Below are 20,235 nucleotides of genomic sequence, written 5' to 3'. Positions count from 1 at the left end.
CAGCTTCTATCTCAAGGCCATCAGACTGTTAAACAGCCATCACTAACATTGAGTGGCTGCTACGAACATCTCTAGCCACTTTAATAATGAAACATGTATGTAATAAATGTATCACTTGCCACTTTAAACAATGCCACTTTATATAATGTTTACATACCCTACATTACTCATCTCATATGTATATACTGTATATACTGCAGCTTGCCTATGCAGGTAGCTGTTGTGAAATTGTTAGGTTAGATTTGTAACGGCTGTTGGAAGGAGAGGACCAAGGTGCAGCGTGGTACGTGTCCATATTTATTAAATGAACACTGAAGTAACAAAATTAACAAAGAGAACGACCGAAACAGTTCTGGCTGGTGCAGACACACAACAGAAAACAACTACCCACAAACACCAGGTGGGAAAAGGCTACCTAAGTATGGTTCTCAATCAGAGACAACAATAGACAGCTGCCTCTGATTGGGAACCATACCAGGCCAAACACATAGAAAATAAAACATAGAATGAAAACATAGAATGCCCACCCCAACTCACGCCCCGACCAAACCAAAATAGAGACATAAAAAATTAACTAAGGTCAGGGCGTGACAAGATTACTTGTTAGATATTACTACATGGTCGGAACTAGAAGCACAAGCATTTCGCTATACTCGCATTCACATCTGCTAACCATGTGTATGTGACAAATACATTTTGATTTGATAGTAAACAAATTTGTTCACAACATTGTAGAAAAATAAGCTTTTTGTGCATATGGAACATTTCTGGGATCTCTTATTTTCAGCTCATGAAACATGGGACCAACACTTTACATGTTGCGTTTGTAACGGATGTGAAATGGCTAGCTAGTTAGCGGGCACGCGCTACTAGCGTTTCAATCAGTTACGTCACTTGCTCTGAAACCTACAAGTAGTGTTGCCCCTTGCTCTGCAAGGGCCACGGCCTTTGTGGCGCGATGGGTAACGATGCTTCGTGGGCGACCGTTGTTGATGTGTGCAGAAGGTCCCTGGTTCGCGCCCGTGTCGGGGCGAGGGGACGGTTTAAAGTTATACTGTTACATTGATGCTGTTGACCCGGATCACTGGTTGCTGCGGAAAAGGAGGAGGTTGAAAGGGGGGTGAGTGTAACGGATGTGAAATGGCTAGCTAATTAGCGGGTACGCGCTACTAGCGTTTCAATCAGTTACGTCACTTGCTCTGAAACCTACAAGTAGTGTTGCCCCTTGCTCTGCAAGGGCCGCGGCTTTTGTGGAGCGATGGGTAACGACGCTTCGTGGGTGACTGTTGTTGATGTGTGCAGAGGGTCCCTGGTTCGCGCCCGTGTCGGGGCGAGGGGACGGTTTAAAGTTATACTGTTACACGTTTATATTTTTGTTCAGTATAAATGGAGCGTCTCGGATTTACCTATAGAATACGAAATGCTCTGAGACCAGGTTTCAACCCACTTCGTGGTCATATTTTCACGGGCAGATGTTGGGTAGAAGTAAACACTTTCTCTTCACCTGTGCAGCTCTGGCTAAAAGCCTATTTTCTTACAAATCATGCCCGAGTGGGGTGTGGTAGTCCTGAGAAATAAACCAGTCCTACATTAATCACCCCACACGATTTTACTATTTACCTTGTAATACTCTACAACCAAACTATACATACCGAGTCCTCTGCCCTTGGGTCGTCACTAATTACCCCAGCCACAAAGTCATACACACCGCCTATTTCTACAATTTATCTTCTTAAAATCTGATTTTAAACCTATCCCTAACCGCAAACCTTAACCTTAACCACACTGCTAAGTTTATGTCTAACAGTAACTTTAAATGAATACCAAAAAGCTAAAAAAAATAACGATAGGCCTATAGCCAATTTTTACTTTGTGGCTGTGGTAACTAGTGGAAACCCTGCCCTTGTCCTCATTCTCGCATTGTAAGTGGTTGACCTACTTGTCAATCCAGTTATTGTTGCCGCCCCATACATAGCAAGATTGTGTGTGGATGTAAACTATCTGGATTTTCATGGATCACGCAGTTTAACGTACGTTTAAGTAGTTTTCTTTCTTAAATGATCAATGTCTATTTGTTTATATTAATATAAATGTGTTTTATGTACATTCACTTAGAATGAAATAACTGATTTAGGGCTATATACATGCCAAGGACAGACTGTCACTGGATATAGTCAGATAATAACAACATTATTGGCGATGTGGACATACCAGCCCATTTACAGACCATTTTATTTAGGGTTTTAGTCAAATGTGTTGTGCAACATAATGTAGTCTAGAGTCAAATGTTTTGACAATTAGTGTTTTAATTTGAATAGCTGTTAAGAATTAAGTACAGTCTATATTTTTTGTAACGTTTGGACAGCTTGTTCTTTTTAAATACAAACCATAATAAGTCCGCTCCCAGTTTTTATCGGTTCCCCTTATCCAACAATTAGAAAACGATACAACAATGTAGGAATAGTTTCACTTAGTTTACAGTTCCTCCCCACTTCCTCTTTTGGCAACATCGCGGTCTGAGTGGAGCTTTGTTAGTCTCTCGCGTATTACAATCGATCGATAGATTTTCTCATGAATGAAACCCTGTTGTGTGCGAACATAATCAACTTTAAGCGACAAGTAAAATGTTTAAAGGACTAGTGCACAATGTTTTCGCCTTCCGGGGATTGATAGTTAGACATTACCCTGTTCTTACGCAACAGTTTTCAATGATCGCGTTCTTGTTGCAGCCACAATACAGTCTGTTCCACTCAGAGGATACAACTATGCAATATACAGTTGAAGTCGGAAGTTTACATAAACCTTTGTCAAATACATTTAAACTGAGTTTTTCACAATTCCTGACATTTAATCCTAGTAAAAATTCCCTGTCTTAGGTCAGTTAGGATCATCACTTTATTTTAAGAATGTGAAATGTCAGAATAATAGTAGAGATAATTATTTATTTCAGCTTTTATTTCTTTCATCACATTCCCAGTGGGTCAAAAGTTTACATACACTCAATTATTATTTGGTGGCATTCCCTTTAAATTGTTTAACTTGGGTCAAATGTTTAGGGCAGCCTTCCGCAAGCTTCCCACAATAATTTGGGTGAATTTTGGCCAATTCCTCCTGACAGAGCTGGTGTAACTTTTTCAGTTCTGCCCACAAATGTTCTACAGGATTGAGGTCGGGGCTTTGTGATGGCCACTCCAATACCTTGACTTCGTTGTCCTTAAGCCATTTTGCCACAACTTTGGAAGTATGCTTGGGGTCATTGTCCATTTGGAAGACTCATTTGCGACCAAGCTTTAACTTCCTGACTGATGTCTTGAGATGTTGCTTCAATATATCCACATCATTTTCCTGCCTCATGATGCCATCTATTTTGTGAAGTGCACCAGTCCCTCCTGCAGCAAAGCACCCCCACAACATGATGCTGCCACCCCCGTGCTTCACGTTTGGCATGGTGTTCTTCGACTTGCAAGCCTCCCCTTTTTCCTCCAAACATAACGATGGTCATTATTGCCAAACAGTTTTATTTTTGTTTCATCGGACCAGACGACATTTCTCCAAAAAGTAAGATCTTTTTCCCCACGTGCAGTTGCAAACCGTAGTCTGGCTTTTTTATGGCGGTTTTGGAGTAGTGGCTTCTTCCTTACTGAGCGGCCTCCCAGGTTATGTCGATATAGGACTCGTTTTACTGTGGATATAGATACTTTTGTACCTGTTTCCTCCAGCATCTTCACAAGGTCCTTTGCTGTTGTTCTGGGATTGATTTGCACTTTTCGCACCAAAGTACATTCATCTCTAGGAGACAGAACGCGTCTCCTTCCTTGGCGGTATGAGGCTGTGTGGTCCAATGGTGTTTATACTTGCGTGCTATTGATTGTACAGATGAACGTGGTTCCTTCAGGCGTTTGGAAATTGCTCCCAAGGATGAACCAGATTTGTGGAATTCTACAATTATTTGTAGACTGGCTGATTTTCTTGGTTGATTTCTTTTGATTTTCCCACGATGTCAAGCAAAGAAGCACTGAGTTTGAAGGTAGGCCTTGAAATACATCAACAGGTACACCTCCAATTGACTCAAATGATGTCAATTAGCCTATCAGAAACTTCTAAAGCCATGACATCATTTTCTGAAATTTTCCAAGCTGTTTCAAGGCACAGACAACTTAGTCTAATTAAACTTCTGACCCACTGGAATTGTGATACAGTGAATTATAAGTGAAATAATCTGTCTGTAAACAATTGTTAGAAAATTACTTGTGTCATGCACAAAGTAGATGTCCTAACCGACTTACCAAAACTATAGTTTGTTAACAAGACATTTTTGTAGTGGTTGTAAAACGAGTTTTAATGACTCCAACCTAAGTGTATGTAAACTTCCGACTTCAACTGTATGTAATACAGTGCACATTTGCACCCATCATGTTAAACTACGTTACTAGGCTAAGATAGATAGAGAGAGAAAGAATGTTGATAAATAAGAAAGGAAGAACCAAAATAAAAGACAGTCACAGCTGAATTAAGAATATGGTATTTTCGAATTTGCAGTATGCCTAACGGTCAGCCTGCATATTTTATAGACATATTTGCCTTTGTAGCCTGAGTGCCAACCTAATAATATCCACTTCACCTATCGTAGATAAGACTAAGCAAAACTCTCAGTACAGTAAATGATAGGTGAGGCAATGGAAGCTGTGGTAAATGGAAAAATCTCTATGTAACCTAACATGCTGACCACACCACCTGCGTTGCCTGAAAGAACGTTGCAAAATAAATGTACACATACATGTTATTCAATAATTTCATCCAAAACGCTCGCACGCGTCAACGGGTGTCTGAGTAGCCAGGCGCTAAAATAGAATTTGGCAAGTCCAGTTGGTGGTGGTAATGCACCTTAAAGTTGGTTGCCAACTGCCATATTAAGTCCACAGAAGAAGAAGACTGAAGGAGGAGAGATTACTAGAAACTAACTAGGTTTCACCTTTTATCTCAAAATGGGTCAAAATTCTACAAAGTTCCAGAAAAAAAGGACCTTGTGCATTTCAGGTAAAAAAACAACCCAATGTTTATATCCCAGGACATATTAGCTAGCAACAGCAAGCTAGCTAGCTAAATGTCCATGAATGTTTCATGCGTTTCGACCTGTCCCCAAATTAATATAGTTGGTTCTGAGTTCGTTTTGATATTTCAATCTGCGTGCCTAGATCGCGTTTGGTGTGGATGGACAAAATCAACATGTGCGTGATGGTGCACGTGGACGCATGCACGTGCCCAGTTTAGTCAGCATGTAACGTAGCAGGCATAACAGAAATGCCTGAGCAGAGTTTCATTTTTTATGGCCCTGTTGGGGAAAGTTATCTTCTGCACTGGAGAACCAATCCAGTAAATGTGGAGGAGGAGTTACATGCTGACTACACTGGGCATGTGCGTGCGCGTGCGCCATGTTGATCCACACAGGATGAGATCAGGACATGCAGGTTGAAATATCAAAACAAACTCTGAACCAACTATATTCATTTGGGGACAGGTAGAAACACATGAGACATTCATGGACATTTAGATAGCTAGCTTGCTGTTGCCAGCTAATTTGTCCTGTGATATAAACATTGGGTTGTTATTTTACCTGCCCCAATGCATAGTGCCAACTGTAAAGTTTGGTGGATGAGGAATAATGGCCTGGGGCTGTTTTTCATGGTTCGAGCTAGGCCCCTTAGTTCCAGTGAAGGGAAATCTTAACGCTACAGCATACCATGACATTCTAGACTATTCTATGCTTCCAACTTTGTGGCAACAGTTTGGGGAAGGCCCGTTCCTCTTTCAACATAACAATGTAATAGCTTTTTATTTATTTAACCATTATTTAACTAGGCAAGTTAGGGAACAGTGGGTTAACTGCCTTGTTCAGGGGTCGAACGACAGATTTTTACCTTGTCAGCTCAGGGATTTGATCCAGCAACCTTTCATTTACTGGCCCACGCTCTAACCACTAGGCTACCTGCCACCCCAATGCCCCCGTGCAATGCCCCCGTGCAATGCCCCTGTTCAATGCCCCCGTGCAGTGCCCCCGTGCAATGCCCCCGTGCAATGCCCCCGTGCAGTGCCCCCGTGCAGTGCCCCCGTGCACAAAGTGAGGTCTATACAGAAATGGTTTGTCGAAATCGGTGTGGAAGAACTTGACTGACCTGCACAGAGCCCTGACCTCAATCCCATCAAACACCTTTGGGATGAATTGGAACACCGACTGCTAGCCAGGCCTAATCGCCCAACATCAGTGCCCTACCTCACTAATGGTCTTGTGGCTGAATGGAAGCAAGTCCCCGCAGCAATGTTCCAACATCTAGTGGAAAGCCTTCCCAAAGGAGTGGCTGTTTATATCAGCAAAGGGGGGCACAACTCCATATTAATGCCCATGATTTTGGAATGAGATGTTCGACGAGTAGGTGACATACTTTTGGCCATGTAATGTATGTGTACATTTATTTTGCCACGCTCGCGCACGCAACGCAGCTGGTGTGGTCAGTATGTTAAGGTGGCGTGTTGCCTGGTGTCGCCTTGTTAATACAGCGTTTCTAAAAACCAGAGGCGGGACTTGCGAAACAGACTAAGCAGACCAGGCCGGGGTTTGGAGTTTGAGAAGTCAATGAGAGAAGTGAAAAATTCTTCCTTAGTTAATTTTCTTGAAATCTAAAGGCACGACCTAGATTTGAGCCAATGTCTTAACTAGTTGAACATCTTAATACTCCAACCTCGTGAAAGTGACAAACTGACACTCTTTCATTTTTGTCCAAAACATCTTTATATTGAAGAAGTGCTTTTGATTTGACGGCCTGCACATGCGCGGTTCAGTGTGAGATGACCATTAAACCCGCTGACGTGTTTCTACGCATGAGCTTAGCTAGCCAACGTCGTCATGACGTTCACCTACAAGTGTGATCAGGGATTTCTACTGGAGAAGCAGTTTCTGCCTATCTTCATACTGTACAATCTTTGTTGTTAACGTCCAAATGTGAAAGTTGCGTCACAGGATCTCTTTCCATTTCCCATGAAAACCAGGTGCATCTGTTTGTTCTGGCCCCGCAGAGGGTGATCTCTATGCAACCAGACAGCCAAGAACACCATATTCAGAATCCAAGAACACCATATTCAGAATCCAAGAACACCATATTCAGAATCCAAGAACACCATATTCAGAATCCAAGAACACCATATTCAGAATCCAAGAACACCATATTCAGAATCCAAGAACACCATATTCAGAATCCAAGAATACCATATTCAGAATCCAAGAATACCATATTCTAAAAGTGAGATCCCTGTAGAACTCATAGAAAGCTCATCTATTTCTTTCTCAGACTTGTCTTGAGGTAACACTGAGCTCACAGGCTTATGTACCAGCATCAAATATTTCAAATTTTTAGCCACGACCAAGGTAGGTGGAGTTCAAACCACAAGTTGGGAAACACAGCATGTTCTCCAGCGGTGCTTAGAAATGTGTAATGAAAGTGTATGTGTGTGTTTGACTGTATGTGTGTGTTTGCATGCATGCATGTGTGTGTGTGTGTGTGTGTGTGTGTGTGTGTGTGTGTGTGTGTGATATAGTGAGTGATTGACAGACAGAATGTGAAAGGGATGTAGTACTGAGATGTTGGGCTGATCCATTTTTATCCCAGTCGGATTGTCTAACTTGTCTAAATGATCATTATGTAGCTAATAATGGGGGTAGATTTTTGGTCCCAGTCCGCCCGCTGCGTGCGTGTGTGTCAGTACATGCTTGTCTTTTGTTCCTGACTGTCCATCTGATTCTCTGATTCAGCAGACTGTTTATCACCCCGTGACCTGGTTGCCATAGAGCCAGTCGGACCATGGCCGGCGGTGTGGGGGAGAGCCAGCTTCAGAGGATTATCAGAGATCTGCATGGTACACTGCCATTGTGTGTTTTTGTGTGCGTGACTGCGTGTGACTTCTCGCGTGTCGGTCCCTTTGTAACAACCAGTGCGTGCGTGCGGGCCTGTGTGATAGTTACAGGGGTAGACCGCCACTGTCGGCTGACATCGAGAGTCAGAGAGGGAGAGAAAGATAGAAAGAGAGTAGGATCACAGAGGTAGAGAAAGTGACAGAAGGGTTACAGTGGCCTAGATGTAACTGGCTTGGCCTCGGCTTCAAGCCTGACAGCATTTCTTTCCACACATTGGTTGTCCGGTCTCCTCATTGGGACGACATCATGGAGCCGACCCTCTCCCCCAGTCCTCGGGGTGTACCCCCCAGGGTGTGGCTGGGGCGACAGAGAGGCCCTGTCAGCATGCAGCGAGAGAGAGAGGGGGTGCTTAGCCTCAGGGTGCACCCGTCACGGGTGTCTTTCCTGTTTTTACGCTGGATGAGAGGCAAGTGGGTAATTGTACTGAGCTGAGATGTGTGAGGAAGGGGTCGTCTGTGTGGAGTTAGAGGTTGTGGGTAGACGTTGTGGAGACATGCCTGGGTGGATATACTGGGCTTTTGACTCCATCTGTTTTGACTTGTATATGACCTGGAAACCATTGAAATGTATCCAGGGCACTGTGAGGATATTACATCTGACTGTGTGTACTCTATGTTTGGTGCATTGTAATGGTTTCTAGAAATTTCAGGGTTTCTGTGCCAACCCAAAACGTTCCACAGATACTGTGCCTATTGGCCTAGATCGATTTACCTATTTTTCCATTTAGTTCAGGAGAAAGAGGCTACCAGGTCTGGGACGATCACAGTAATGTGTTTCTCTCAACAGGTAAAGCTTGTGTAGTAGAAACTCAGTTCCTGTCAGCTGTGTATGAGTGAGGGGAATGCTCGTGTAATGTCGATGTACAGTACCAGTCAAAGGATTGGACACACCTACTCATTCTAGGGTTTTTCTTTATGTTTACTATTTTCTACATTCTACAATAATAGTGTAGACATCAAAACTATGAAATAACATATATGGAATCATGTAGCAACCAAAAAAGTGTTAAACAAATCAAAATATATTTTATATTTGAGATTCTTCAAAGTAGCCACCCTTTGCCTTGATGACAGCTTTGCACACTCTTGGCATTCTCTCAACCAGCTTCATGAGGTAGTCACCTGGAATCCATTTCAATTAACAGGTGTGCCTTGTTAAAAGTGAATTTGTGGAATTTCTTTCCTTAATGCATTTGAACCAATCGGTTGTGTTGTGACAAGATAGCGGTGTACACAGAAGATAGCCCTATTTGGTAAAAGACCAAGTCCATATTATGGCAAGAACAGCTGTGCTGCATCAGATGACCTGGCCTCCGCAATCATCCGACCTCAACCCAATTGAGATGGTTTGGGATGAGTTGGACCACAGAGTGAAGGAAAAGCAGCCAACAAGTGCTCAGCATATGTGGGAACTCCTTCGGGACTGTTGGAAGCTGGTTGAGAGAATGCCAAGAGTGTGCAAAGCTGTCATTAAGGCAAAGGGTGGCTACTTTGAAGAATCTCAAATATAAAATATATTTTGATTTGTGTAACACTTTTTTGGTTGCTACATGATTACATATGTGCTATTTCATAGCTTTTATGTCTTCACTATTATTCTACAATGTAGAACATAGTAAAAATAGAGAAAAAACATCTGTTTACATCCGTTTGTGTTCTGTGACAGCCTCTGTATTTATCTCGCTCTCTCTTTCTCTTGTCCTCTCTCTGAACCACAGATGCTGTTGCTGAGCTCACTAAAGAGTACAGGGAGAATGGGGAGCCAATCACAGATGATAGTCCCAATCTGCAGAAATTCTCCTACAAACTGGAGTACCTTCTACAGGTGAGTCACTCACTGTTCATAGACAGTGGTATAGTACGAACATTGTTTTCCCTTTCTTTAGGCGGGACCAAGGCCCCAAAGCAACATCCAGGACTGGTTAATGAATCAAAAAATCTATAGAACAATCCGTTTTTTTCCTACCAGACACAGATTAAGCAACATGCTTTTCAGTCCAGGATTAGGTTTAATCTGTGTCCAGGAAATCGCCGCACAGAGTCCAAGTCAAATCAAGTCCAACCTGCTATGCTCACCAACATGGCATTGTTCAGATTTCTGTACAGTAGGTCATATACAATTTGTCGCTAACACGTCATCTACGCTTTTCAGTTTGACCAGAAGGAGAAGACAACATTTCTTGGCACCAGAAAAGACTACTGGGATTATTTCAGCGACTGTCTGGCCAAGATCAAAGGAGCCAACGATGGTATCCGCTTTGTCAAATCCATCCCTGAGGTATTGAGATCAGCACTTTTGAAAGTCAATTATAAGGATCGTCAACTGTTATTACACAATGTATAGTAGTAATTCATACGTAATGACGTTCTATCTTTAGAGTTCTTTACCACCTTTTTATGGGTCACAGCAAACACCACTGTCACCATTTCTTTGTACCCTCTATCTGAAGTTATGTGTACCATTACAGTTTCGCCAAATGTTAAATAATGAAGGAACATATTAACTGTATCTACAAATGATCTACCGAATCTACTTTGACGCATATTTCCCTTGTGTGATTCAACGGATAATACTCCTGACAATGCAGCTGTCACGCATTGCATAATTAACATAGATGCATTCAATTGTCAGTCTCACTGATAAGTAGTTATAAGGGCATGGGGGAATTTAGCATTCTGCTGGGTAGTGGATACTAGCCATGAAAAACAAATCATATTTGTTAACAGGATCTACACAACAGATTTCGTTGAATATGGATGATTGATTATAGACCACTTTTGAGGAATGAAAATGTCTGACGAACTTTGATTTGAACTATCCCTTTAATGGACACATTCAGGAAACATACGTTAGTTTAAGGCCTCATTGGCAGATGAACAGCTATATATTTGCTGTACAGCACTGTGAATAGTTCCTGTACTTTTCCTTTCCAGCTGAAGACTTCTCTGGGGAAAGGCAGGGCTTTCATTCGTTACTCCCTAGTGCACCAGCGACTGGCTGACACGTTGCAGCAGTGCCTGATGAACCAAAGGGTGACCAGGTAAAACTCAACCCAGCACAGGATTCACAGAAGGTCATTGGTTGAAATCCCTGCGGCAAAGATGTCTCAAATAAATATCATACTTGGGAACTGCAAAGTGAGCAGACACTTTTTTTCCCAAATCTCAAACCTGACCCCACTCCAGCAACAGTTTTAGGCGTTAAACATAGGTGTGTAGGTCATAGGTTCACGTCTGGGATAGTGTTTGGCTAAATGAAGGGACTTGTTTATGTTACAGACTACTATTCTGAAATCGATTGTTTCAAGTAAACAAAGTTTCCTTCCTTATTCTTGTTAGCGCCTTTCGTTTCTCTTTTCCCTTGTGGTGTTTTACTTCTGTAAACGTTTCCCTGTTCCTCAGGTGAGTAAACACAGTGTACCAGGTCTTATGTTGGCAAAGGTCACTGGAAGCAGTGTCCAGTGGGAGGGGAGTAGACGTTGTCTGACTGAGTATAGATACAGCATTTTGTACCAATCCACTTCTCGAAAAGTTACTTCTCCCGTTGTACAGAACCACGTCTATATGCTCTATGTACTTGTGAAATGTACCTGTGTGTTTGTAAAAGGCATGTCCATTAGTCCAAAAAAGTACTTTTTGTACATGTCGAAGTGATTTAATATAAGGAACAATCCAAGTGTGTTAGTGAAGGTATTTCTATGTGAATGTATGCACGTGTGTTGTTATGCCTATCTCTCCACTCATTTCCCTGTCTATATGCTTCTCTTCTTCTCCTGGCAGTGACTGGTACTATGCTCGCAGCCCCTTGCTGAAATCCCACCTCAGTGTTGACATCGTAAGTCACCTGTATGAGCTCAACGAGATCCAGTTTGACGTGGCTTCCAGGGGTCATGACCTTGACTCGTCCTGGCCCACCTTTGCAAGGTAACCAATCGCAAAGTCATTATGTTTATAAATGTACCCCATACTCAAGATGCTGGGCATTGGATTGAGGAATTTATCAAATGTAGACACTTGGTGATGTCACCTCATCACATGTGTGTTTTCTGATCTCCAGGAGGACACTGGGCATGCCCAACTCACCTGGCCACATGTGGAAACCACCCAGTCGCAGCTCCAGCATTAACAGCCTGGCCAGCACATACTCACAGGTACTGACACAGCTCCTCAGAGCTTTTACTCTACTGGGACTAATATGGTTCTATAAGGAGCTAGTCATATCTTGTGAGATCATACAGTATTTCTAGTGAAGCCTTAACAATGTGTCAAGTCTGCAGTACTCACTCTAGTACCCTGTTCCTCTAATAACCTCCCCCCTAGCACGCTCATGAGTTCCCCGGCAGTCCTGAGTACGGCCCGGGCATGCTGAGCGAGCTGAACGAGTCGCTGCCTTCCGGCGTGGAGGTGAGCATGTTGGACGAGCTCCGCCTGGAGCTGGACCAGTCAGAGCTGAAACAGCGGGAGCTCCAGGACAGGGTGCGCCTGATGGGGGAGGAGGGTGCTGAGCTCAAAGGCGTGGTGGTGGAGCTCCAGAGGCAGCTGGACGTTTCGTTGACCGCACAGGAGGAACAGCAGGGTATGCAAGGGACCCTGAAATCCCTGGAGAGGCGTGAGGAGGCCTTGTCCCGCGAGCTGGAGACCCTGAGGGCTGGGGAGAGGGCCAGGGAAGCAGAACAGCACCACATCCAGGAGAAGCTGGTGGCCGCAGAGGGGAAGAACGTAGAACTAATGGCCAAGCTGGACGGCGTGTTGGATGAGAAGGGCCAGCAGGTGACCAGCTATTTTGACTCAGCACAGAAGATCCACGAGCTGCTGGACAGACTGAAGGAGGCAGAGGGGGGGAAGATAGAGGCTCTGGCAGAGGGAGAGGATAGGAGGAGGCAGGCCGAGAAGCTGGCAAATGAGCTAAGGGTCAAGGAGGTGGCAGCAAAGGAGGATGAGGCCAAGCTGGAGGCGCTGTCAAAGTCTGCTGCAGAGGAGAAGTCTAAGTTCGCAGAGTGTGCAGAGGAGCAGTGTAACGCCATTGACAAGCTGCAGGGGGCATTGACTTTGAGGGAGAAGGAGGCCAGCAACCTGCAGAGGCAGCTGCATGACCTCCAGAGTGCTCTGGAAGAAAGGGAGATGCATGCCGAGGAGGCCAGAGACAGGGCGCAGGAGGAGAAAGAGGAGATCCAGGGAAGCATGGGCAATCTGAAAGAAGCCTTGGAGGTGGAACTCCTCTACCTGAAGAAGCAGTTGAAGACCAGAGAGGCGGAGCTGCTCTCCAGCACCCAGAAGCTCCAGCACCTGGAGGTCCAGAGCCATAGCCTGACCACAGAGCGTGACGGCCTGAGCGCCAACCTCTCAGGACTGGAGTCCAGCGTCAGGGAGCAAGCCAATAGGATCGAGGAGTACAAGACCCAGTGCACCAACCTGATGGAGCTGAACGGGAAGTTGCTGGGCACAGTGAAGAGGAATGAGGAGCTGAAGAAGGAGCTGGCGGAAAGCCGGGTAGCCCTTGAGGGTGAGGTGGCTGCTCTGAGGGCCTCTGACAAGCAGTTGAGGGGCCAGCTGGACGACGCCAAAGTGACTGTGGATGAGAAGGACAGGAGGCTGCGTGAGGAGAACCGGGCCTTGGACGAGAGTCTGCAGAGGGCAGCCATGGCTGCCGAGGTGTCAGATGCCGCCGGCAAACGGCTGGAGCAGGAGAACCTAGGCCTGAGGGAGGAGCAGGCCACGGTGAGGGCGGCCCTGAGCTCCATGCAGGATGAGCTGAAGGCCATCCAAGGGCAGATCGGAGAGCTGGAGAAGAGCTTGGGTCGGTCCCGCAGGAGTGAGGCCAGCCTGCAGGAGCAGCTCAAAGACCGGCAGGCCCAGCTCGAGAACAAGGAGAAAGGCTGTGTAGAGCTCCAGGCCAGGGTGGAGGCCCTAGAGGCCAGGGGGAGGGCACTGGAGAAGGCTAAGACAGATGCAGAAAAGGCCTGCGCCAAAAAGACAAAGCTGATAGAGAGGGTCACCACCGAGAAGCAGACGGTGGAGAGAACCCAGCTAGTGAGGAGCTCTGCCCAGGCCAAGGAGAGCCAGGAGATAGCCGCCAAAATGACCATGGTAGAGGGCCAGCTGGAGGTGAACATGAAGGAAGTGACCAGGCTCCAGGCGGAAGTGCTGGATCTGAGGTTGCAGCTGAACACCTCTGCGGAGGACAGGATGAGGAGCCAGGCCCAGCTGGAGGTGACGGAGGCCCAGAGAGACGAACTCAGGACCCTAACGGAGCAGCTTAAAGCCCAGACCGAGGCACTCAACCAGAGGCACGTAGCCGAGCTCCTGCAGTACAATGAGAGGGAAGAGGCTCTGAGCAGGGAGCGTGACCGGGTTGAGGCAGCCACCCGGGCAGAATTAGCCTCCTCTGAGGCCTTCGCCAGAGGAGAGCTGGCCACACTCAAGACCCAGAACGAGAGGCTGGCCATAGAGAATGTTGAGACACGCGAGGGCCTCCACCGGGCCAATACAGAGATGGCAGAGCTTGGGATGACCATATGTAGACTGACAGCAGAAAGGGAGGAGGCCAAGGAAGGCTGGGCGGGGGAGGCAGGCAGGATAGGGGAGCTAGAGGAGCGGACGTCCAGGGAGGTGGAGCGGCAGGAGGCCTGCATGGCCGCCCTTCGCCAGGAGAACGCCAGCCTGAGAGAGGAGCTGAGGATGATGGAGAACCTTCCGGCAGCCATGCTGGAGCTCCAGGAGAAGCTGGAGAAGGCGGAGGGCCAGGTGAGGAGCCTCAAAGACTCAAGTCGGGAGGAGATGGAGGCGGTCAAGTTCCAGATGAGCTCCGAGAGCATGAATCATCAGAACCAGATCAAGGTGAGTTTGACTGGAGTTCTGTGAAAAGCGTGTGCCATGGGGGAATCCCGGACAGGAGCAAAATCATATCATTACAGCAGCACATGAAAGGGTAGTTTATGGTGTATTTCCACCCAGTGTTTACCCAAAAGTCTCAGACTTTTCTGTTTCCATCTGCGTGGGTCAGCACCCGTTACTCACTGGGCCATGGCTCAGGCGGACCTGCTCTAACTTGGGGCCAAAGCCAGCCCACTGGTACTTTTCAGCTGACATTTAAATAACAATGACTAACTGTGGACTTTAACACCCAGCGGAGGATGTTGATTCTGCTCTTCACAAGTCCTCACTGTCAGCCCTAGCTATGGAGACACAATTTCCCTAGTATATCATAAGGGTGTATACACTAGTGTAACACTGGTGTTAGTCGAAAAGCAGCATTAAGAGCAATGTGATTAATAAAACAGTTAATGGCCTCTTGGCACCATTAGAACACCTGTGTGTTTTACTCTCCATTAGAATACCTGTGTGTTTTACTCTCCATTAGAATACCTGTGTGTTTTACTCTCCATTAGAACACCTGTGTGTTTTACTCTCCATTAGAATACCTGTGTGTTTTACTCTCCATTAGAACACCTGTGTGTTTTACTCTCCATTAGAACACCTGTGTGTTTTACTCTCCATTAGAACACCTGTGTGTTTTACTCTCCATTAGAACACCTGTGTGTTTTACTCTCCATTAGAACACCTGTGTGTTTTACTCTCCATTAGAACACCTGTGTGTTTTACTCTCCATTAGAACACCTGTGTGTTTTACTCTCCATTAGAACACCTGTGTGTTTTACTCTCCATTAGAACACCTGTGTGTTTTACTCTCCATTAGAACACCTGTGTGTTTTACTCTCCATTAGAATACCTGTGTGTTTTACTCTCCATTAGAACACCTGTGTGTTTTACTCTCCATTAGAATACCTGTGTGTTTTACTCTCCATTAGAACGCCTGTGTGTTTTACTCTCCATTAGAACGCCTGTGTGTTTTACTCTCCATTAGAACACCTGTGTGTTTTACTCTCCATTAGAACACCTGTGTGTTTTACTCTCCATTAGAACGCCTGTGTGTTTTACTCTCCATTAGAACGCCTGTGTGTTTTACTCTCCATTAGAACGCCTGTGTGTTTTACTCTCCATTAGAACACCTGTGTGTTTTACTCTATCTATCCAGAGTGTGAATGATGAGCTGGGGAAACTGAGAGTCCAGCTGCCAAAAGAGCAGGAGAAGGTGTCCGGTCTGGAGGCCAAAGTCTCAGAGTTAGAGGTCTGTATCTTCACCTCTTCACATTATTCACATACAGTGCATTCGGAAAGTATTCAGACCCCTTGACTTTTTCCAAATTTTGTTACAATACAACCTTATTCTAAAATATATTAAATTATTTTTTCTTCTTCATCAATCTACACACAATACCCCATAATGACAAAGCAAAAACAGGTTTCAATAAATTGTTGCAAATTTACAATAAAAAATAAATAAAAATGATCACATTTACATAAGTATTCAGACTCTTTACTCAGTACTTTGTTGAAGCACCTTTGGCAGCGATTACAGTCTTCATTCTTCTTGGGTATGACGCTACGAGCTTGGCACACCTGTATTTGGGGAGTTTCTCCCATTCTTCTCTGCAGATCATGCTCTGTCAGGTTGAATGGGGAGCATCACTGCACAGCTATTTTCAGGTCTCTCCAGTTATGTTCGACCTGGTTCATGTCCAGGCTCTGGTTGGGCCACTCAAGGACATTCAGAGACTTGTCCCGAAGCCACTCCTGTGTTGTCTTGGCTGTGTGCTTAGGGTTGTTGTTCTGTTGGAAGGTGAACTTTCGCCCCAGTCTGAGGTCCTGAGCGCTCTGGAGCAGGTTTTCATCAAGGATCTCTCTGTACTTTGCTCCGTGAATCTTTCCCTCGATTCTGACTAGTCTCACGGTCCCTGCCGCTGAAAACATCCCCATAGCATGATGCTGCCACCACCATGCTTCACTGTAGGGATGGTGCCAGGTTTCCTCCAGACGTGACGCTTGGCATTCAGGCCAAAGAGTTAAATCTTAGTTTCATCAGACCAGAGAATCTTGTTTCTCGTGGTCTGAGAGTCTTTAGGTGCCTTTTGGCAATCTCCAAGTGGGCTGTCATGTGCCTTTTACTGAGGAGTGGCTTCCGTCTGGCCACTCTACCATAAAGGCCTGATTGGTGAAATGCTGCAGAGATGGTTGTCCTTCTGGAAGGTTCTCCCATCTCCACAGAGGAACTCTGGAGCTCTGTCAGAGTGACCATCGGGTTCTTGGTCACCTCCCTGACCAAGGCCCTTCTCCCTCGATTGCTCAGTTTGGCTGGGTGGCCAGCTCTAGGAAGAGTCTTTGCGGTTCCAAACTTCTTCCATTTAAGAATGATGGAGGCCACTGTGTTCTTGAGGACCTTCAATGCTGCAGCCATTTTTTGTTATTCTTCCCCAGATCTGTGCCTCGATACAATCCTGTCTCTACGGACAATTCCTTCGACCTCATAGCTTGGTTTTTGCTCTGACATGCACTATCAACTGTGGGACCTTATATAGACAGGTGTGTGCCTTTCCAAATCATGTCCAATCAATTGAATTTACCACAGGTGGACTCCAATCAAGTTGTAGAAACATCTCAAGAATGATCAATGGAAACAGGATGCACCTGAGCTCAATTTCGAATCTCGTAGCAAAGGGTCTGAATACTTATGTATAGAAGGAAGGTATTTCTGTTTTTTATTTGTAATCCATTTGCAAAAAAATTCTTAACCTGTTTTCGCTTTGTCAATATGGGGTATTGTGATGATTTTTTTCTTATTTAATCAATTTTAGAATAAGGCTGTAACATAACAAAATGTGGAAAAAGTCAAAGGGTCTGAATACTTTCCGCATGCACAGTATGACAAGAGTACAATATAACAGACACAGTCTTCAATCCCTTGTCTTGTAATGTATTTTCTCTGTAATGTCTTTTGTCTGTCATGTCTTTTCTCTGTAATGTATATTTCGTTATATGTCGGAACCCAGTAAGACTAGCTGTCGCCATTTGGCGTCACCATGGGGATCCTAATAAATCACAATCAAGATACATACAGTAAAACACTTTGGGAAACACTGGCAGAGAAAACAATTATTGGCTAAATGGCATGTCTGTTCAGCACTATCTTTAGACCCAATTGAAATAGCCGACATTGAAATAGCTGAAAGCAAAGAATCAGTGATAAGAATTCGTAAGATGATCAAATAATTGGGTGGATGACAAAGTCAGATGTGTACACGTCCAGCCTGTCTGCTCTGGCGTACGTTTTTACGTTTTCATTAGAGATGCCTAGGAATACATATGAGGGAGGGCAAAGAAATGAATATGAAAGAAGAGCAGGCCTGTACACACCTGAGCGGGTTAATTAATAGGACACAGATTAGAGTTGGGTGTTCATCAGCCGAGTATGATAAAACAGAGAGCAGAGTGGTCTTCATCTCCTTCCTGTCCTTCCCTAGAGAGGATGTGACACGTTGTAATTAATCTGCCTGTACTGTGCTATGATAATCTGAGTGAAGGAGAGAGATAGGCTGTTCGTTTACAAAGCATCGCTCCTCTGTAGACTTCTTAATCCTTGGTCTGTATTAATTTATCAACCAATCAAACACCTGTTTCTGAAAGCTTGTTGGTTCTATTTTTATAACTACTGCATGTTATGATTATGTTTGATGAAGGGGGTGAATGAGGAGTACTCACGGCTGATTGGAGAGAAGGATGCTCACATCACAAAGTCCGAAGCAGCCATTTGTCAGAGTGAGGGAGAGATTCAGCACCTAAGAGCCTCTGTCACCAGGTAAGGCTATAACTCCGGCATTTACCTATTATACCCCACACAGAAAACAACCTTTCCATTTAGATGAGCTAAGTAGCCCGTCTTAAGATATTTTTAAACGCATCGTACAGAATGGACAAGACAATTCTGTCTGCTATTCTCTTATGTAAGTGCATGAGTCAAAGATTATGTCCCTGATTGAGTCTGTAATACCAACATGTTTCAAGCAGACCACCATAGTCCCTGTGCCCAAAAACACAAAGGCAACCTGCCTAAATGACTACAGACCCGTAGCACTCACATCCGTAGCCATGAAGTGCTTTGAAAGGCTGGTAATGGCTCACATCAACACCATTATCCCAGAAACCCTAGACCCACTCCAATTTGCATACCGCCCAAACAGATCCACAGATGATGCCGTCTCTATTGCACTCCACACTGCCCTTTCCCACCTGGACAAGAGGAACACCTATGTGAGAATGCTATTCATTGACTACAGCTCAGCGTTCAATACCATAGTACCCTCAAAGCTCATCACTAAGCTAAGGATCCTGGGACTAAACACCTCCCTCTGCAACTGGATCCTGGACTTCCTGACGGGCCGCCCCCAGGTGGTAAGGGTAGGTAACAACACATCCGCCACACTGATCCTCAACATCGGAGCCCCCCAGGGGTGTGTGCTCAGTCCCCTCCTGTACTCCCTGTTCACCCACGACTGCATGGCCAGGCACAACTCCAACACCATCATTAAGTTTGCAGACGACATAAAAGTGGTAGGCCTGATCACCGACAACGATGAGACAGCCTATAGGGAGGAGGTCAGAGACCTGGCCGGATGGTGCCAGAATAACAACCTATCCCTCAACGTAACCAAGACTAAGGAGATGATTGTGGACTACAGGAAAAGGAGGACCGAGTACGCCCTCATTCTCATCGACGGGGCTGTAGTGGAGCAGGTTGAGAGCTTCAAGTTCCTTGGTGTCCACATCACCAACAAACTAGAATGGTCCAAACACACCAAGACAGTCATGAAGAGGGCACGACAAAGCCTATTCCCCCTCAGGAAACTAAAAAGATTTGGCATGGGTCCTTAGATCCTCAAAAGGTTCTACAGCTGCAACATCGAGAGCATCCTGACTGGTTGCATCACTGCCTGGTACGGCAATTACTCGGCCTCTGACTGCAAGGCACTACAGATGGTAGTGCGTACAGCCCAGTACATCACTGGGGCTTTGCTGCCTGCCATCCAGGACCTGCCATCAAAGACCCCAGCCACCCCAGTCATAGACTGTTCTCTCTACTACTGCATGGCAAGCGGTACCAGAGTGCCAAGTCTAGGACAAAAAGGCTTCTCAACAGTTTTTACCCCCAAGCCATAAGACTCCTGAACAGGTAATCAAATGGCTACCTGGACTATTTGCATTGTGTGCCCCCCCAACCCCTCTTTTACGCTGCTGCTACTCTCTGTTTATCATATATGCACAGTCACTTTAACTATACATTAATGTACATATGTACATACTACCTCAATTGGCCCGACCAACCAGGGCTCCCGCACATTGGCTAACCGGGCTATCTGCATTGTGTCCCGCCACCCG

The 20,235-nt window shown here is 45.3% G+C and overlaps 1 protein-coding gene across 1 annotated transcript in view; it reads left to right on the top strand.

Moving 5' to 3' along the window:
• The first annotated feature begins 1,975 nt into the window (after positions 1–1,975).
• Positions 1,976–20,235, top strand: part of LOC120053666 (FYVE and coiled-coil domain-containing protein 1-like) — a 47,354-nt gene continuing 29,094 nt past the window's right edge. The window contains exons 1-10 of the mRNA XM_039000838.1: positions 1,976–2,030; positions 7,808–7,908; positions 9,684–9,790; positions 10,118–10,243; positions 10,900–11,006; positions 11,746–11,889; positions 12,023–12,116; positions 12,286–14,802; positions 16,001–16,093; positions 18,540–18,658. Coding sequence (XP_038856766.1) covers positions 7,854–7,908; positions 9,684–9,790; positions 10,118–10,243; positions 10,900–11,006; positions 11,746–11,889; positions 12,023–12,116; positions 12,286–14,802; positions 16,001–16,093; positions 18,540–18,658 — 3,362 coding nt within the window. The 5' untranslated portion in view covers positions 1,976–2,030; positions 7,808–7,853. The remainder of the gene's footprint in view (positions 2,031–7,807; positions 7,909–9,683; positions 9,791–10,117; positions 10,244–10,899; positions 11,007–11,745; positions 11,890–12,022; positions 12,117–12,285; positions 14,803–16,000; positions 16,094–18,539; positions 18,659–20,235) is intronic.

The sequence above is a fragment of the Salvelinus namaycush genome, chromosome 9 (genome assembly GCF_016432855.1).
Source record: "Salvelinus namaycush isolate Seneca chromosome 9, SaNama_1.0, whole genome shotgun sequence".
NCBI classification, from domain to species: domain Eukaryota; kingdom Metazoa; phylum Chordata; class Actinopteri; order Salmoniformes; family Salmonidae; genus Salvelinus; species Salvelinus namaycush.
The sequence above is the reverse complement of the archived record's forward strand: the minus strand, read 5'-3'. Positions and strand labels throughout refer to the sequence as shown.